The sequence below is a fragment of the Chanodichthys erythropterus genome, chromosome 1, assembly GCF_024489055.1.
Source record: "Chanodichthys erythropterus isolate Z2021 chromosome 1, ASM2448905v1, whole genome shotgun sequence".
NCBI classification, from domain to species: domain Eukaryota; kingdom Metazoa; phylum Chordata; class Actinopteri; order Cypriniformes; family Xenocyprididae; genus Chanodichthys; species Chanodichthys erythropterus.
Genome location: NC_090221.1, coordinates 2,733,850 through 2,752,497, shown reverse-complemented (window position 1 = coordinate 2,752,497; position 18,648 = coordinate 2,733,850). Strand labels below are relative to the sequence as shown.

General features: G+C 37.5%; 1 protein-coding gene across 3 annotated transcripts in view; it reads right to left on the bottom strand.

Annotated features, from left to right (window-relative positions):
* Window positions 1–17,675, bottom strand: part of LOC137004437 (solute carrier family 4 member 11-like) — a 43,018-nt gene extending 25,343 nt beyond the window's left edge. For 2 of the 3 annotated variants that reach the window (XM_067364789.1, XM_067364957.1), the window contains exon 1: window positions 7,354–7,451. In XM_067364789.1, the coding sequence (XP_067220890.1) occupies window positions 7,354–7,393 (40 nt within the window). In that variant the 5' untranslated portion in view covers window positions 7,394–7,451. Of the gene's footprint in view, window positions 1–7,353; window positions 7,452–17,640 lie in introns of those variants that run through there. The other variant, XM_067364876.1, reaches the window with a different exon arrangement.
* Window positions 17,676–18,648: the final 973 nt, after the last annotated feature.

Sequence of the window (18,648 nt, the reverse complement as noted above, 5' to 3'; positions counted from 1 at the left end):
CTGATATGTTTTCATTGCCCTCATGTAATGCATGCAATCATATTTTCCTGACAATGCTACACAAATTCCCTCTCAATGGACAGCTTGTTGTGATCTGTTCTCTGCTGCTTGCCTCACTAGACTTCCTGTTAGCAGGCTTGCTGACTTCCTGTTGCTGACTGTGCTGTCCTGTGGTGTTGACAGGAATAATAGTTCCATGAAGAGGTCTGTACCTTTTGCAGGAACTACAGTAAATTGGCACTGACCCTAAAATAGTTGTTTTAGCTTTCTCTGAGACCTGCTGACACTAAGTTCCTTGAAAGGTTCACCCAAAAATGAAAAAAATAATTCATTTCAGATGCAAAAACCTCTAAGTCCGTCTGAGATGTTTTTTATTTATTTATTTTTTAAAATCAGGATCCTATGTTTAGGTTCAGTAATTTCACTTTAATGGCAATGAAAAGTTATTAGTGAGTTACTGAAATGCCTTATTTTTAAAAATGTCACTTTAGTCAGTTCATAGGTATTTAACAAATTTGTCTTTTGCTGCGAAACCAGCTAAATGCATGTGTGCTTTTTTTGTAATAATTGGGGCTTTCGCACCATGTTGTTCTAGGAACTTAGTTATATAAGGGTGGTTCCAAGAGAACTAATGTTCCCCTCGGACCATTTTCCTGGTTGCATTTGCACCGCCAGTAGGCACTCTGAAGTGACGTTAACAGCGCTTGTTGTTGTGGCTTTTATTTTGACAGCACAACAGACTTTTATTTTGACCACAGCCTGAGCAAACAGTGTACACATTCTCCATCTTCATTAGTCCATGTAATACGTTATTATACAAAGAAAGTAGACAGTATGTGAAATGGTATTCGTTTTTGCCGTGTGGTTGATGCTCAGTGTCGCTAGCTGAGCAGAAATACATAATCATGTTTTGCTTGGTCCGCTCGGCGCGGTGCGTCTTGGATGGTGAGAGCGTCGAGGAGAGTTGAAGTCAGGTCAACTTTATGGTAATGAGCTATGACGTGGTTCAGCGGCAACCAATCGGAATGTAGAGGTACTCGCTTGAGAGGATTCCGATTGGTTGCCACAACTTGGTGGCGGTTTGAACCGGGTGTGTCTCATACGTCCTGAAAAGTGAAGCTGTGGGCTCTTTGATCGCCCCCTGGTGGCTGGATGCAGTACAGGTCATGAACCTCTCCCTCTCCATTCAAATGAATGGGAATGAGTCAAAATAAAAAAATAAATTATGCTTCAAATAAAATTTTCCGAAAGATGGTTTTGGTCATTTTAGGTAGTTGTTATCACGCTGATATATATTCAATTGTTCGTTTTTGTGACAAGTTTGATTTTAGCCAGCAATTTGATGCTATAGAAACGGGGCGTGTCGTCATGATTGACAGTTGTGATTGACAGCTTCTCTGAGGACTGATATATAACTAACAATTCATTTTCGATTTCTATGTTATTTCACACTGACAAAATGAGTTGTTCAGCAGTAAACTGTACTAACCGACCTACAGGATCTGACGGATCACTGAACTCTTTTCGGTAACGTTAAATGTGGGCTTCATAAGCCAATTAATAAATGTTATTAGTTAAGATAACATGCTTGATATTAGCCATGATGGGAAAAAGCAGGTGATCGTTATCTGGCAGTTACTAATTATTTTTATGGGTATAAAATAATAATTAGCAGGACAAATCTAATGATAGCTTACTCTAATTAATTATAGAGAACTGTCTACAGCAATCGATCTCCTGAAACGTTAGTTCAACTTGATTTAAAATGGCAGGACCGTTTCTGACATTTTAGAATTGTTTAGTGGCATATAATATTGAGTTTATCTACTGAATTTTTGAGTTTAAAAAATATTATTGGTCTAGAAATAGAATAGCTTATTATTTTATAGGTAGAATTTTAAATTGTGTATAATTATATAGCCATAATTAAAATACATCAATGATGACGCAGTCGTCTGGGCGGAAGATTGATACCGCGACTCCGCCTCCGGCTCCACTGACGATTCCTTCTGCACATGCCCAGGCTCCAAACTGACGTTTCTGCGTAACATGTCAATGCCCATCATCGAACGTTTTACATTCAGTTCATTACAATGGAAGGAAGCGTGAAGGTGTGAATGCACAGTTAGTTCGTGGAGTAAATACATAGGCTGTGTACACAGCTTTTTTAAAATGGTGGGTGCTCTAAACACACCTTAAGCAGGCAGAATAAAGTAAGTGGATATTTTTGTTGTAATCACGCCTTTGAACAATTCCAAAATCGTGACATCCATAATCGTAAACGCAATTAGAAATTCGATTAATTGTGCAGCCCTAGATGAGTGAACGAATACTATGTGCGGAGAGCATTCGCTTAATATCGTAATCTCATTTTTGATGTTTAGACGCTTTTGCATCGTAACTCTTCAAATGTATTTGCATATAAATCAACTCACACATCAGATGTGGTAAACAGAAGCTCAAGCACGCTTGCTTGATGTGCGACAACCAATGAGGTTCATTTTTGTGTACGCAGAAATCTCTCTGATTTCATTCTAATATATTCATTTGTATTTTGAAAATGAATGAAAGTCTTATGGGTTTGGAAGAACATGGGGATGAGTAAATGATTACAGAATATTCATTTCTGGGTGAGTTATGCCTTTAAGGATGGACTGGATAGACATATTGAATAAATTGATTCATATTATTATTATTATTATTTACATTTATTCATTTTAAATCATTAAACTTACTCCTTTCTTTAACTTTTAAGAGTTTTGATGTTTCAGAATTTCTCTATTTTGAGCTTGTCCCATACTCTACCATCAGTTTTTAACTTCTATAATAATAATTAGGGGCCAAGCCCCGAAGGGGCTGTAGCCCCTATTGTAATTGTACGTTTTCCCTTTTATTATTATTATTCTTCCTCCCGAATGGGAGTCTATGGCAGCCCTATCAACGGAACATGAGAAAATGATGAAATTTGGCACAGTTGTAGAGATGCTCATGAATAGTGATTGGACCAAATTTGGAGTCTCTAGAACCAACTCTATAGCGCCACCACCAGTTCAAAATTTCAACATTCTAACGGTTTTAACATTTGAACTCTTTGTCATAGAAAAATTAAATTTAGTTCATCTGATTCGTCTCTTCATGCTGATGCTATTCAACTTCTTACATTAAGTCTCCACCCATTACAGTAGCGGCCATTTTGAAAAGTACAGTATTTATTTTTTTTTTTCGCTTCTCCTCCTTCAAAATTTGTCCAATTTTGTCCAGACTTTGATCAGCTGATCTTTGGTCTGAGCCGCACAGAAATGACTGAACAGATTTTTTTTATTCATCTTTGTTCAAAAGTTATGATGTCACGAAGTTAACGAGGTTGACCCGAAATTGCTATAGAGGCTGTATCTCGGCCAAACTTTGAGCAATCAAAACTAAAATTTGTACCCTTGATCAAGACCATGATCTAAGGTTCCATGCCGAATTTGGGAACAGCGCCACCTACAGGTCATGAGATATGAAAAATGGCTATTTTGGCCAATTACTTTTGAACACTTTATTAGAAAATCAAGATCTTGGTGTCTATGGATTCCTTGGGCCATGCCGAATCCGGGGATATTGAATTTGTCAACATCGGATGAAAAGCATGTCCGCCATTTTGAATTTTGTCATAAATTGCAATAACTTTTAAACAATTTGACATATCATCACAAAATTTGGTACATATGACCATCAGAGTGTCCTGAAGGTACATGAGAAGTTTCAGCACAGCGCCACCTAGTGTTCCACAGATATAATGTTTTTTGCAAAATTGCTTATAACTTTTGAAAACATTATCCAAAATGTGTCTGCTTTATGTCATTTTATTCCCTGGCTTATGCCGATTCCGACAATGTGTCATTTGTCATTTTCCTTAAATGTACCTGTCTGCCATATTGAATTAAATCAAAAACAGTTTTTTCGCTACTCCTCCTACAAATTTTGGTCAATTTTGTCCAAAATCAGCTCAGATGATCTTTGGACCGAGCCGCACAGAAATGACTGAACAGATTTTTGATATTCGCTACCATTCCCAAGATATTCATCTCTGAATGTGACCTTGCTTGTGTTTGTTGTCTTATACTAGTTAGCTTAGCACAGTAATTGCTTAGCATGCTAAACTATTGCTATTCTTTCTAATGTGGTCTTCAGTCAACAGGTTAACCAAAACTTAGTTGGCATTAAATAACTTTGCATACTAATATGGTTAACATGCTATAAAGCTTTTTTTTTTGTGAACTCTTTCTCACACTGAAACCTCTGCTTAGCATACTGATGAACTTGCATGGCTGATTAGCTCAATGTGTTACGCCACGGATCTCGAATGCTCTGCATCGTGGGTTCGAAACTCAGTGTGACACATGCCCAGACCGCATGAGGTACTGTGGCAGGAAAAGATGCAGAACTTGTGTCTGTTCTAGGCATTCTTCCTAAAACTGGTCTAATCTGAAGCTATCACATGCAATTCCTTTATGTCCAAATTCGTAGTTATTCTTCTTCCCCCTGTATGGTAATCAATGAACCATAAGAAGGAAAATTATCAAATTTGGCATGCTTGTAGTGATAGTAATTAAAAGTAATTTGACCAACTTTGGAGTATCTAGGACTAAGTCTATAGCGCCACCACCAGTTCAAATATTCACTTTTGTAAAGGTTATAACTTTTGAACCCTTTGTTCCAGAAAAATTAATGTCAATACAACTGATTCCTCTCTTCATACTGATCACATTCAATATCTTACATTAAGTCTCCACCCAGTACAGTAGTGGCCATTTTGAAAAGTACAGTATTCCGTTTTTTCGCTACTCCTCCTTCAAAATTTGTCCAATTTTGTCCAAACTTTGATCAGGTGATCTTTGGTCTGAGCCGCACAGAAATGACTGAACAGATTTTTTTTATTCATCTTTGTTCAAAAGTTATGATGTCACGAAGTTAACGAGGTTGACCCAAAATTGCTATAGAGGCTGTATCTCGGCCAAACTTTGAGCAATCAAAACTAAAATTGGTACACTTGATCAATACCATGATCTGAGGTTCCATGCCAAATTTGGGAACAGCGCCACCTACAGGTCATGAGATCTGAAAAATGGCTATTTTGGCCAATAACTTTTGAACACTTTATTAGAAAATCAAGATCTTGGTGTCTATGGATTCCCTGTGCCATGCCAAATCCGAGGATATCGAATTCGTCAACATCGGATGAACCACGTGTCCGCCATTTTGAATTTTGTCATAAATTGCAATAACTTTTAAACAATTTGACATATCTTCACACAAATTGGTATGTATGACCTTTAGAAGGTCCTGAAGGTACCTGAGAAGTTTCAACACAGCGCCACCTACTGTTCCACAGATGTAATGATTATTGCAAAACCACTTATAACTTTTGAAAACATTATCCAAAATTTATCTGCTTTATGTCATTTTATTCCCTGGCTTATGCCGATTCCGACGATGTGTCATTTGTCATTTTCCTTAAATGTACCTGTCCGCCATATTGAAATAAATGGAAAACAGTTTTTTCGCTACTCCTCCTACAATTTTTGTCCAATTTTGTCCAAAATCAGCTCAGATGATCTTTGGACCGAGCCGCACAGAAATGACTGAATGGATTTTTGATATTCGCTACCATTCCCAAGATATTCATCTCTGAATGTGACCTTGCTTGTGTTTGTTGTCTTATGCTAGTTAGCTTAGCATGCTAATTGCTTAGCATGCTAACCAGTTGTCATTCTCTTTAATGTGGCTCTTCAGTTATCAAGTTAACCATGAGCTTCATTAGCATTAAGTTAGCTTAGCATGCTAATATGGTTAGCATGCTAAGTAATGCTTTTTTTGTGAATTCTTTGTTAGACTAAAATGTTTCTTCCACAGTCTGTTGAATGTGCATCCTCAAGTAGCTCAATGTGTAAAGCCAGTTATCTGTATCCGAAGTTAGTGGGTTCGAATCCCAGGTGGAGCGGTTTTATAAAATAGTGTGTTTTGATTCCTTTACTGCCTCTTGGATTAGAAATAAATGCTTTTTGTTTCATGCTGTGTTCATTTTCATCTAAGCTTATGTACATTCTGAGTTCATTCTTGCCCGTAATTCTGAACCAGCTGTTTCATGTTTGTTCATTTTCTGCTGTTTTTCCTCTTCCTGCTCTGTATTGCACTACAGCATGATGAGCTGCAGAATGATCTAAAGTGCAGCTTTATAAGAATTCTTCATTTTGAGTTCATTTTCACATGAACTAATAAACTTCGGCAGGTGTGGAAACATTCACTTGCACAGTGGTGCAATGAGATGAGAAATGGACCTTGGACCCGGAGGTCGTGGATTCGAATCTTGTGTGGGGTTCCTTTATACAATTGTGTGTAATGAGTCATTTTGATACCTTTTTTATCCAAATAAGGATTGTGCTAATCTTTATTCCTCTTCAATGAGATACAAGTATTTTAGTTCATTCCGTGTTCGTTCTCTGAACTTCTATTGATTTTCATTTCATTTCCACCTGTCCTTCTGAACCAGATGTTTAGCATGTACATTCAATTTCTGCTGTTTTTGCTCTTTCTGCTCCGTATTGCGCTACTGACCCTTCTGGGGCTTGGCCCCGAATTGCTGCTTGCAGCTATATTTATTATTATTATTATATTGTATCCCTGGCGTCTGCCATGACAGAGTCATCAAACATGTTTTTTTTAATCAATCATCAGGAGATAATGAGGCTTGATGTGAGAGGGTTACTCTGGCAATTTGACTCTATTTGTTACATTTCTTAATTGAGTATGTGTTGATTGATTTCATTGCAGTCTAGTTTATTTAACACAGACGGATCATCATATTTGCATATTTACATCTGAAAAAAATATGCATAATTATTTAATTAACAGCTGAATCCTGACTCATTCTTACACCAGTTTTCACCTAATATTGCACTGCAATGAGCTCAATATAACATGAGTTTTGACTTTTGACTGATTCTCAGTGGATAATCCGCTTTGAGAGAGAGAGAGAAAAAGATAATTTTTCATTTAAATATTATTTAACAATTTTCCAGTAGTACATTAAATTCTGATTAAAGCAGCTGACTTTAAAAAATGCATACTGTATCATATTCAGTGTTGATTATCACATACTGTAATAGGAAACATTCACAGTCCTTTAAAATTGGCAATGTAAAAAAAAAAGAAAGAAAAGTATTTCTCTTGCCTTGTAATCTTCCAGTTTAAGCAAATACAACCAGAACAAATGATTCTGTAAATTACCCTGATGAACAGACCAAAACTTTGTCCACTTACAGGTCTCCATCCCCACTGACTGAGTTGACAAAACACAGCTGAACTTACCGGATGGCACAAAATTAAGCACTTCCTTGCTTTCCATCATTTTCCTCAGAAGAATAGCCGATCAACCCATCATGGTTTCAAATAAAAGTCTACTGTCTGCTTCACAACTCTACTTTTACACCTCAGAAACTTCAGTATACACTCTCTTCAGTGCACATGAGACGGGGCGGGTTTGCTCTGCCTCTGGGTCCCTGTGCCACTGACACTAGACTAAACTGAAACGGACACATGATTTCTCATTAATGCCATTACTACAAACATGCTGCAATGTTGTGTTATACTACATTATATATATATATATATATATATGAGAGAGAGAGAGAGTAGCTTATATAATGGAAATGTGTTATTTAAGCACATTACATCTGCTCACAATTACCAGAAATGCTAAGAAATTGAGCCCTGCACTGGGTCTGCCTGGAGAATATTTAAAACGTCTGACTATTAAATAACTTTCATGAATTAAACAATTTTCTTTCCACCAAGAAGACTCATATTTGAGAGCTGATATGAATTTGAATTAATGCAGGATAAGTGGTCGCAAGGTGGAAGGATAATTAAAATTTGCAGTCGAGATCATGCTACCAGTCCATTGAGAAATTAACCCGGCATCACATCCGTAATAACGCTAATATGCTCAATTTGGCAAATTTACACAAAGCACCTCTTGAATATCTGAAGAATATCCCTTAATAACACACAATACACAATGAGCAATAATGACACTAAGTTTTAGCATACTAAATCAGTTATTGTGCTTAGATATTGACATGGCCGGACAGAAACATATGATAAGGGAAATTTTGTGTTGACTGTCCATCAACAAGAAGATTTATTTCATAAACTAAAGTCAATGCAGCATTAACTTTTACGCCTTTCTGAACGTAATAAACGAACAAATAAATAAATCCTTGATGTTCACCCCACCCTCATTTGTGTGCTTTTCCATTGAATTCCTTTAGAATAATGTAATCATTCATGGCATACCTGCTAATTATTTTTGTAGAGGTTAGATGCCTTGTAAACCTTTATTTTCCCGTCTAAACTTATATCAAAGAGGTGCTTTCACAAAACACCTCTGGCGCTCTGTTAAATGCTTGTGAGTTAAATGTTAGTCAGTCCTAAGCAGATTGAATGCCACTAAAATTATGCCAGAAAAACATGCAGCATGGTAGTAAAAGTTGTTGGTGGGTGTATTAATTATACAGAGCTCAGGTATGAAGCGTCAGTGAGTTATGCCTCTGGCTGCTGCTAGGGGGCAGCATGCAGCAGGAGACAGAATTCAGAAACATGACTCAACCAATAATTTATTATTTATAGAGACTTGTAGCAAATATTTAGTTATATGATTAAAGTAACAGGGTCCACAGACACACAGTGTTGTGATACGTAACACTTGATGATGTAATACGCTGTGTGCGTGTACCGGATGTGATGTTAAAAAAAAGCACGTTGGTTCCCAGTAAAAAGAAGATGTTCCTAACCACCACTTATGCTGTCTAGTAATACTTCATGGTGGCAGCGGTAAACAACCGTAAAATCATCCGCGTGTATGTTGTGTTCGTGAGCGACTAGTGACACAAGCCTAATCCATGTGTCCAGCTGTGCGGAACGCCTAAACGGGAGATCGCTCCGTGACGTGCTCTCTTGATGTCGGTGTGGGATCGTGAACGAGCATTGTCTGCGTGATAATTGCTAATGGTCCAGAGAACACAACACGACACTATTTTCAACGTGAGTACAAGATAAATGCGTTAAAATGGCAGCTCACCTACCAATAATGAACTGGTCTGACCCCGAGCTAAGTGAAGCAATGTCTTTATTCAAACAAAAAATGAATCTTTACCTGGAAGATGAAGAAATAACGAATGAAGAAAAACAAGCTAGGAAAATATGTCGAGGCATTGGTGATGAAGGATTAAAACGACTCAATGCAAGTGGGCTCAGTGATGCAGATAAGAGAAAGCCCGACACCTTGTGGAATTTCTTTGAAGGACAACTGAAGATAAATGTGAATTTCAGAATCCACAGGCTCCATCTCATGCAATACAGACAAAAACCAAATGAGAGCATTGACGACTTTGTGACTAGAGCTAGAACTTTAGCATTGAAATGTCAATTCACTGATGAAGAGCTCAATGAACGTATAGTCGAACTTATTATTGCCAGTACTCCCTTTGATGCTTTAAGAAATGACCTATATAGCAAGCCTAAAGGTCACCCCATTGCCAATGTACTAGCAGAGGGGCGAAAATACGAAGCCTTAGCAGCTGGTAATGAACAGATACAGCAGCTTGGCACGTCACACACTGAAAATGTCCATGCTGTAACAAGAGGACGAACATGTCAAAACTGTGACACAAACCACAAGCCAAGGCAGTGCCCTGCATACAATGATACATGCTCTATGTGTGGTAACAGAGGCCATTGGGCAAAATGCTGTAAAAAGAGCAGACGACAGAGACCACAATCCAGCCAGTCCAGAAGAAGTAAGTCACGAACACGCAACAGATACCAAAGCCAAACAAATGCAAGAAAAGACTACAAACGAAGAGATGAATCCAGTATCAACGTTGTAGACGGCACTAAAAACTATGACGAGTATACATACCAAAAACACTTTTACTCCATCACCATCAGTGCAAAGTGCATGCATAGCATCCATGTTAAACCACCCAGAGATGAGGCATTTACAACTTTAAATGTTAAACCGCCTCTCCTGCAAGGTCATGGATATACGCTTCGCTTGAAAATAGATACTGGGGCATCTGGAAACACACTTCCACTGCGTACATTTAAACAGATGTATGGTGCATCACCACAAAGCGTGGAACACCTAAAACCAGCATCCAATGTGAAATTAACGTCATACACTGGCGATGTGATTCCCTGCTTTGGAACCATCAATATGCCATGCCAGTACAAAAAGTCCAGATGGATAGATGCTAAATTCTATGTCGTTGACGTACCTGGACCAGCTGTGGTTGGACTACCCACAAGTGAGCTCCTCAACCTTGTGACAGTAAACGTTGATGTGATTGCTAAACGAGAAAACAATGGACATGACGGAAGACAAACAAAAGTGAGTACCCAACGACACATAAAAAGCATCAGTGAACTAAAAGAGAAATACCCAGACCAATTTGACAAAATTGGCAGTTTCAGCGGTACAGCGAGACTCATTCTTAAGGAAAGTGCCAATCCATTCATCGACCCACCACGCAAATGCAGTATACACATCAAGGACAAGCTTCAAAATGAGTTGAACAAACTTATCGATCAGGGAGTCCTGCGGAAAGTTGAAGAGCACACGGATTGGTGTTCTAGTCTTGCTTTTAGCACAAAGAAAGATGGTTCACTTCGAATCTGCCTAGACCCACAGAAACTAAATGCCAGTCTGAAGAGGTGTCCTCACAAAATTCCAACTGTGGAAGAACTAAACCCAAAATTTGCAAATGCAAAAGTGTTCAGCAAACTAGACGCAAAAGCTGGATACTGGTCGATACATCTTGATGAAGAGTCACAAATTCTAACTACGTTCCGCACTCCTTTTGGCAGATACTGCTGGAGACGTTTACCATTCGGTCTCAGTGTGTCCCAAGACCTTTTCCAAGCCAAAATGGACCAAATTCTTGAAGGTCTTCATGGCGTAATCAGCATAGCAGATGACGTTGCAGTATGTGGAGTTGACGAGGAGGATCACGACAGGAATCTGATAAGCCTAATGGAAAGAGCTGTGGAAACAGGCCTGGTGTTTAACAGTGACAAGTGTGTCATCAAGCAGCAGAGCATTTCTTTCTTCGGCAACCTGTATACAGACAAAGGCATCAGACCAGATCCAGCCAAAATCCATGATATACAAAAAATGCCAACACCACAAAGTAAAGATGACCTGCATCGATTCATGGGCATGCTAAACTACCTGTCACCCTACATACCAAAGTTTGCTGATAAAGCCCACAACCTGAGAGGGTTGCTGAAAAGTGACTCACAGTGGACATGGGACGCTGATTATCAGAAATGCTTTGATGACCTAAAGACAACATTGACGGTTGATGCCTGCTTACAGTACTACGATCCAGCAGTCACCCTCACATTGGAGGTAGACGCATCGCAGAGAGGCATTGGTGTAGCACTGGTGCAAGACAGCAGACCCATTGCTTTTGGGTCAAAGACGTTAACTGAATGTCAATCAAGATACAGCAACATTGAACGAGAAATGCTTGCTATTGTGTATGGTATGCAACGATACCACACATACTTGTACGGCAAATCATTCATCGTTGTAACCGACCACAAACCTCTCGTCACCATATGCACAAAACCTCTGCACTCTGCTCCTCCCAGGCTACAACGTATGCTGATCAAAACACAGGGATACAACTACAGCATTGTGTATCGTCCTGGAAGCCAAATGATTCTAGCTGACACTCTCAGCCGCCTGCCAAACCCTGAAAACAATGAAGACATTGAACTTGATGAACGCATTGATGGGCTGGATGCAGAATTTGAAGACCCTGAGCATCATACTGTTGCAATCGTAAACTTCTCCCCAAACAAGCAGGAGATTCTCAGAAATGAGACCGCAAAAGACCCAAAGCTCAGTGCTCTAAAAGAGATCATCCATCAGGGATGGCCAGACAGGATTCAAGACTTGCCAAAAGATCTGCGCAGCTATTGGCCTTTCCGAGATGAACTTGCCATAGAAGCAGGAGTTGTATTTAAGGGCAGACAAATTCTCATACCAGAATGCATGACCAGCGACATTCTGACTCAACTCCATGCAGCCCACCAAGGAATTGAAAAAACACGCAGGTTGGCTCGAGAAAGTGTATATTGGACCAAGATAAACACAGACATTGAAAAAATGTGCCGATCTTGCAGTACCTGTGCAGAACATCAAGATGCACAACCAAAAGAGCCTCTCATTCCACACAAAACACCCACAAAGCCATGGCAGTACCTATCATCTGATCTATTCGAGATTCATGGACATCAGTACCTACTTACCGTGGACAGGTACTCCAAGTATCCATTGGTTGATGAAATGCCTATGCCAGTAAGCAGCCATGCAGTTGCACAAAAAATGCGAAGTTACATGTCTTTATTTGGTCGTCCAGATGAAATAATGACAGACAACGGACCACAGTACACAGGACAACCTTTCAGGAAATTCATAGCTGACTGGGGAATAACGCACACCACAAGTTCACCACATTACCCAAAAAGCAATGGATTTATTGAAAGACATGTGAGACACATCAAATCCATCATCAAAAAGACAATACAGCACAAAGGAGACGTACAAGTGGCTTTGATGCAAGTGCGGGCGACACCCATTGATAGTGATTTACCATCCCCTGCAGAACTACTCCTTGGCAGACCTATCACCACACTCCTACCAAGTCATGCAGATCCGGGCAAACTGGAACACAGACAGCACCTGGAAAAATTGACGACACGGATGAAAACACATCATGATCAGTGTAGTGGTAGAGACTTGCCTCCATTGTTTCATGGGCAGTGTGTAAGAGTGCTGGACAAGGAGAGGAAAACATGGCACCCAGGGACTATTGTGGAGAGCTGCAAAGAGCCAAGAAGTTACCTAATCCAAACACCAAATGGAAACACAATCAGACGTACCAGGAGCCACCTCCGTGAAATGTATTCTACACACACACAGAAAATCCAGAAGAAGGTACAATTTGATGAAACACCCAAAAAAGATGTGGTTGAACAAAAGCAAAGGATCAAGGATTCAATTGAAAACAAAGTCACACAACCGCTCGAAACAAAAACAGACAACACAGGCACGGAGACAAGACCAACATGCACAAGGTCTGGACGGATTATAATCAAGCCAGTGCAATATAAGGACTATGTGTAAAGCTGAATGAAAAGTTAAGCAATACAATTAATACCAAATAGAGACTGAATGCTTATTTCTGCACATTTAGCTAAACAGGTTGTATTGTTCATTATTGTTATAATGTGCACCCTATTGAAAAAAAAAATTGATCTCATTATTTTCTTGGTTATCTGTGATGTACACTTATGTTAAACAGGGGGGGATGTTGTGATACGTAACACTTGATGATGTAATACGCTGTGTGCGTGTACCGGATGTGATGTTAAAAAAAAGCACGTTGGTTCCCAGTAAAAAGAAGATGTTCCTAACCACCACTTATGCTGTCTAGTAATACTTCACACAGAGGCATTATGTGCGTGTGTACTGGATCCTTTCTTTAGAAAATAAGCTGTTTATTGAATTCTCAATACAAAAAAAGGCACTAAAGCGGTCACTGGGGTACCTTTAATGTACTAATATGCAATCTTTAGGGGTAAATAAGGTACAAAGGTGTGACTTTTTAAACTTTAAAAGTATTAAAAGTAAGTATTTTGTGGTGGAAATTATCATTTGATTTTTTTTTTTTAATAAAATAGTTGACTCTTTCTGGCTAAGATTTCATTGCAAGCAATTTATTTATAATAAGGACACACAATTTTAGTTTGATTGGAATTGAATAACAATAAAAAGCCCTTATTGGCAGAAGCTATTTAAAGCTGCTGTCTGTAACTTTTTTTGTGTTCAAAATTTACAAAAAAATTATATCATGAGAATAATCAACATGAAACATGTTTTTGTCTTACTCTGAATCATTATGGTACACTTATAATGAATGTTTATATTTGGACTATTTCAGACCAGTCCAATAGGAACAGCTGCGGAGTAGCACAGTACTGCGTGACTCGCCATAGACATAAACAGAGAGAAGCAGATCCGGCTACAATGTTCTTCCGCAAGATGCGTGCAGTTCTGTTTATCAACCACTAGAGTGCCAAAAGTTACGGATTGCAGCTTTAAACTAATTCTGCCTATCATCAAGGCCTCATACTGTAACATAGAATTAGCTAAATACTTAGCTTAATTAATGAAATAGTCATTTTTATCAAAATCAATCATATGTCTTGTTTTTTCCGTCATTAGAATCGCTGCATCTGAGGCTGTTAGTTTTCATCAACTTACAGGTTATAAAGTTTACTGTTTGTAGCTATGTGTGTGCTCAGTTTTTCTCATGATCTCAAAATCTCATCTCTTATAAAAGATGAAGTATACATGAGAATACATATTTATATATTTTGCTATTGTATTTTGGAGTGACACTTTCATAAACTTTTCTATTCTCCTCTGATATCATAGCACAACAACAGTGATCAGCAATAATGATAAGCCTAATACTCACAATACAAATGATAAGGTCATATGGATCATAACACACTCTCGGAGGTAAGAAGTGGATCATCCTTCATCTGAAATGTCTTTTCATCCTGAAATGCGAGGCAATGAATGCAGCCTTGTTCTTTATTTACCTTTGCATTGCAGACAAGTAGAAACGCTCCAAGAGTGCGACTGCAGGCAGGGTTGCCAGGTTTTCACAACAAAATCCACCCAATTGCTCCTCAAAACCAGCCCAAAACTAGCCCAGTCGAATTTCAGGGGCTTCCCTGGTAAAATTCGCCTTCTAGGGACTAAATATTGCGTTATTTTGGGTCGTTTCAACCCGCGGACATGAAAAACAACCCGCGGCAACAGTGTAAAAGTAGCCCAATTCCGAGGGAAAACCGCTGACTTGGCAACACTGACTGCGGCTCTTCACTGGCGATAGAGGCGGAGTTATGAGGAACCAATAGAGTTACGAGGTTTAGTCACAAGCTCTACTTTTCATTGGTTAAATATTTGCAAAAACAACAGACAGACATAAAAAGTGACCAATAGTAATTGTTTATGGAAAATAAAAATGACTAAATATTCAAGGTTTCTGCCTGACATGCACAGCGACAACATTTCAAATTTTACTAATTTATAAAGTAATTGTCTTAGCATTAGAGTGAAATAAGAATATCATAAACATATTATTTCTCCTCATTGTAATTTCCTGTTTGGTGTGATGACATTTAATGTCTCAACATTTGTTAGCAATCATCTTTTTCAAGACAAGTAGAAGCTTTCAAAATAATCACAAGTGGGTATTATTACAGATTTATGTGAAAATATAGGTTTATGACAGACCTTATTTCAGGCATTTAACCAAAAACCCATTCTGGTGGAACGCTAACTCGTTTCTGTGGACTTAAGGATAAGGATTATTGCATATTGTTTTATAATGTATGTACTACAATACACTGAGGTGCAAATAGTAAGCTTATATAAAGATTACACTTAGTGCAAAGAAAATACTGCTATTAGTGAAAATAGCATTTAACATGATGTTTACACATCAGATATGTCTTATATTTTATTTCAAGCTTCTTGACAGTTCTCCTTGGTCAACAAAACAACAACTTTATTATGTCTGTAATTTGTGAGAGAAAAAAAATAATTTGCATATGAATAAATATTGAAATTGTTTAGGATTTTTACAGTTCTTCAGATCACTGTTCTAACATTAATTCTACTTAAACATTAATTTGCATTCTTAAAATGGCTTAAGACTCACAATGTATGTTTCTGTGAGAGGTTTTTATGACACTCTTTGTGTGTCCTTGATACAACAAAATGAAATGTTGAAATCTGTTAGTCATGATGACAAACAGCCCCTGACACATCAACCAGACGTTAAAGAATCACCTATTACAGTGTTTCAGATTGTAGACGAGTGTTTTTATCTGTTTTAGTGAATGTCAACAGTGCCCTCTGCTGTTGTACCTCGACTTATTAAGTGATCATAATATACAGCAGTGGTTTTCCATCCTGAGGATCTACATTTTGTATATATATATCTTCATAATACACCTGATTCAGATCATCAGCTTATGTAATCATTTACATTCCTTGAACTTCTTTGGCTTAAAAAAAATCAGTGTTTCATAGCTTAAAATGATCAAGAACAGATAAAGCAGTGGGGAATGTGCAATAAGGCCTTGCGGTTGAATGATTTAATTACTGTATGTGTGTTTGGTCAAAGCATGGGAACTTAATGGGCACATTCCTTTATTGATGTTGTTCTGTTGCTTATTTGTCCCTTTGGTGAATTTCTGTTTGAAAAAAAAAAAAAGAATAAATAAAGATGCATCGGCTACATGAAGTGAGATGTTTATATTTTACCATGGAGACCATCATAATTTACTTAATTTAAACCTAGAATGTATTTCAATCAAAAATGTTAAGTGTACTTTTACCTACAGTAATTAAAAGTTAAACTCAATGTTTAAGTTCACTCTTTATGAAAACCTCACTAGGTGATTAATTTGATGTTTTTTGAGACAACATTAAGTTAAGGGAATGGATTTACTAAAAAATTAATAATTAATAAATCCAGCTTGTTTACAATGCAGACAGATGGCTATGATGACTCGCTATGTAAAAGATAAATGAAAACACAAAGTTCAGTTAATGCATGCATTTTCCTCATCAAAGCCAATCATTTCTAGGAATAGGTGACTGAGAATAAAGAAGCACAGATAAAGCTCATTTTACATACACTGCACTCAACCATTAGAAATGAGCAGAGACATGAACATATCATATATCATATATATAATATATATTTACCAGGCCTGAAAACGTGCTAAGCAATACCAAGACACCCATTCACAGGGTTAAAACAACCCAATCGCTGGGTTTGGCCATTTTCGACACAACTCAGGTTGTTTTTAACTATTTGCATTAAATAATACATTTTGGGTAGCCCCTACAATGTACTTATTGTATTCATGTTGTATTGTAAAACACTACGGGTAGATTCAAGGGTGGGTTAAAAGAAGTGTCGACAGTGTAATTACAGATTACAGAAATTATTAGATGTAATTGCATGCAGTTATTTTAAAAATATATAAGTACCATAATCAAGCATGCACACAATGAATGCATTGTATCAAATGATTAACACAGTATTTAAAGACACATTTAGTTAGACATTTCTGTTCTGACATTTGTTTTGTTGGTTATCATCTTTGATTTGCTGTGTGATTGATGTGATTCTGCTGCCATTGTTTATTAAAGACTATTTATGATATTGCCTTCTTCATGCATGTTGCTTACCACAACAGATGTGACAATATTATTATGAAAATGTGCATTAATGTTTTATTAAACAGTTTTGCTCATTTTTACTGCATATTGTAATAAATAGAACAGACTGCATGTAATTTATCCCCAATTGAAGGGGTAATTGCAAAAACAAACATACATCTTGTGACACCTTCAACATAAAGCAGCACTTTCACAACCTTTAGAAACTGTTTGGCACAAAACAGATTATGTGTAACAGAGTATGTGTCTCCTACCTGTAAAACTGGTCACTATGACTTCTGCCATTCCACCTCTAGTGAAGACGGAAGAGGATGTGAATCTGTCAGTCATGGACCTACAGGTTAACAGACAATCTTAAATACTTAGCTACAGCGTTACATTAGTTAACATTTTAACAGAGAGCCATGCCGTCCTTCTGTTATATAATCTAATTTACATTTCTCTCTGTGCAACATGAATATTTAATCTGTGCAATAGTAGATCTAAAACTTACAACTATAAATATAGTTGCAACATAATATAGCAGTTACACTCTACAAAATGCTGGGTTAAAAACAAACCAAGTTGGGTTGAAAATGGACAAACCCAGCAATTGGGTTGTTTTAACCCAGTGGTTGGGTTAAATGTTTGCCCAACCTGCTGGGTAGTTTTATTTAACCCAACTACTGATTAAAAATGCCTATATGTCTGGCTTAAAATGAATCCACAATCAGACACATAATTACTAGAGGCAACAATAATAATCAAAAGGTGTACATTTATTAATAAGAAATTTAATAAATGTTTATTGTTTATTATTCATTATCTTATTAATAAATGCTCATTTATTAAACATATTAATAAATGTTAATTTTCAGCATATTTTGGGTTCATTTTAATTAAGCAATACAGTCATTTTTATACAACAGTTAAATAAAACTACCCAGCACGTTGGGCAAACATTTAACCCAACCACTGGGTTATAACAACCAAATTGCTGGGTTTGTCCATTTTCAACCAAACTTGGGTTATTTTTAACCCAGCATTTTTTAGATTGTATACTCTACAAAATGCTGGGTTAAAAACAACCCAAGTTGGGTTGGAAATGGACAAACCCAGTTTTATTTAACTCAACTATTGTTTAAAAATGACTATATGGCTGACTTAAAATGAACCCAAAATAGGTTGTAATTTAAAAAAAAAAAGACACATAATTACTACACTCTAAAAAATGCTGGGTTAAAAAAAAACCAAGTTGGGTTAAATATGGACAAACCCAGCAG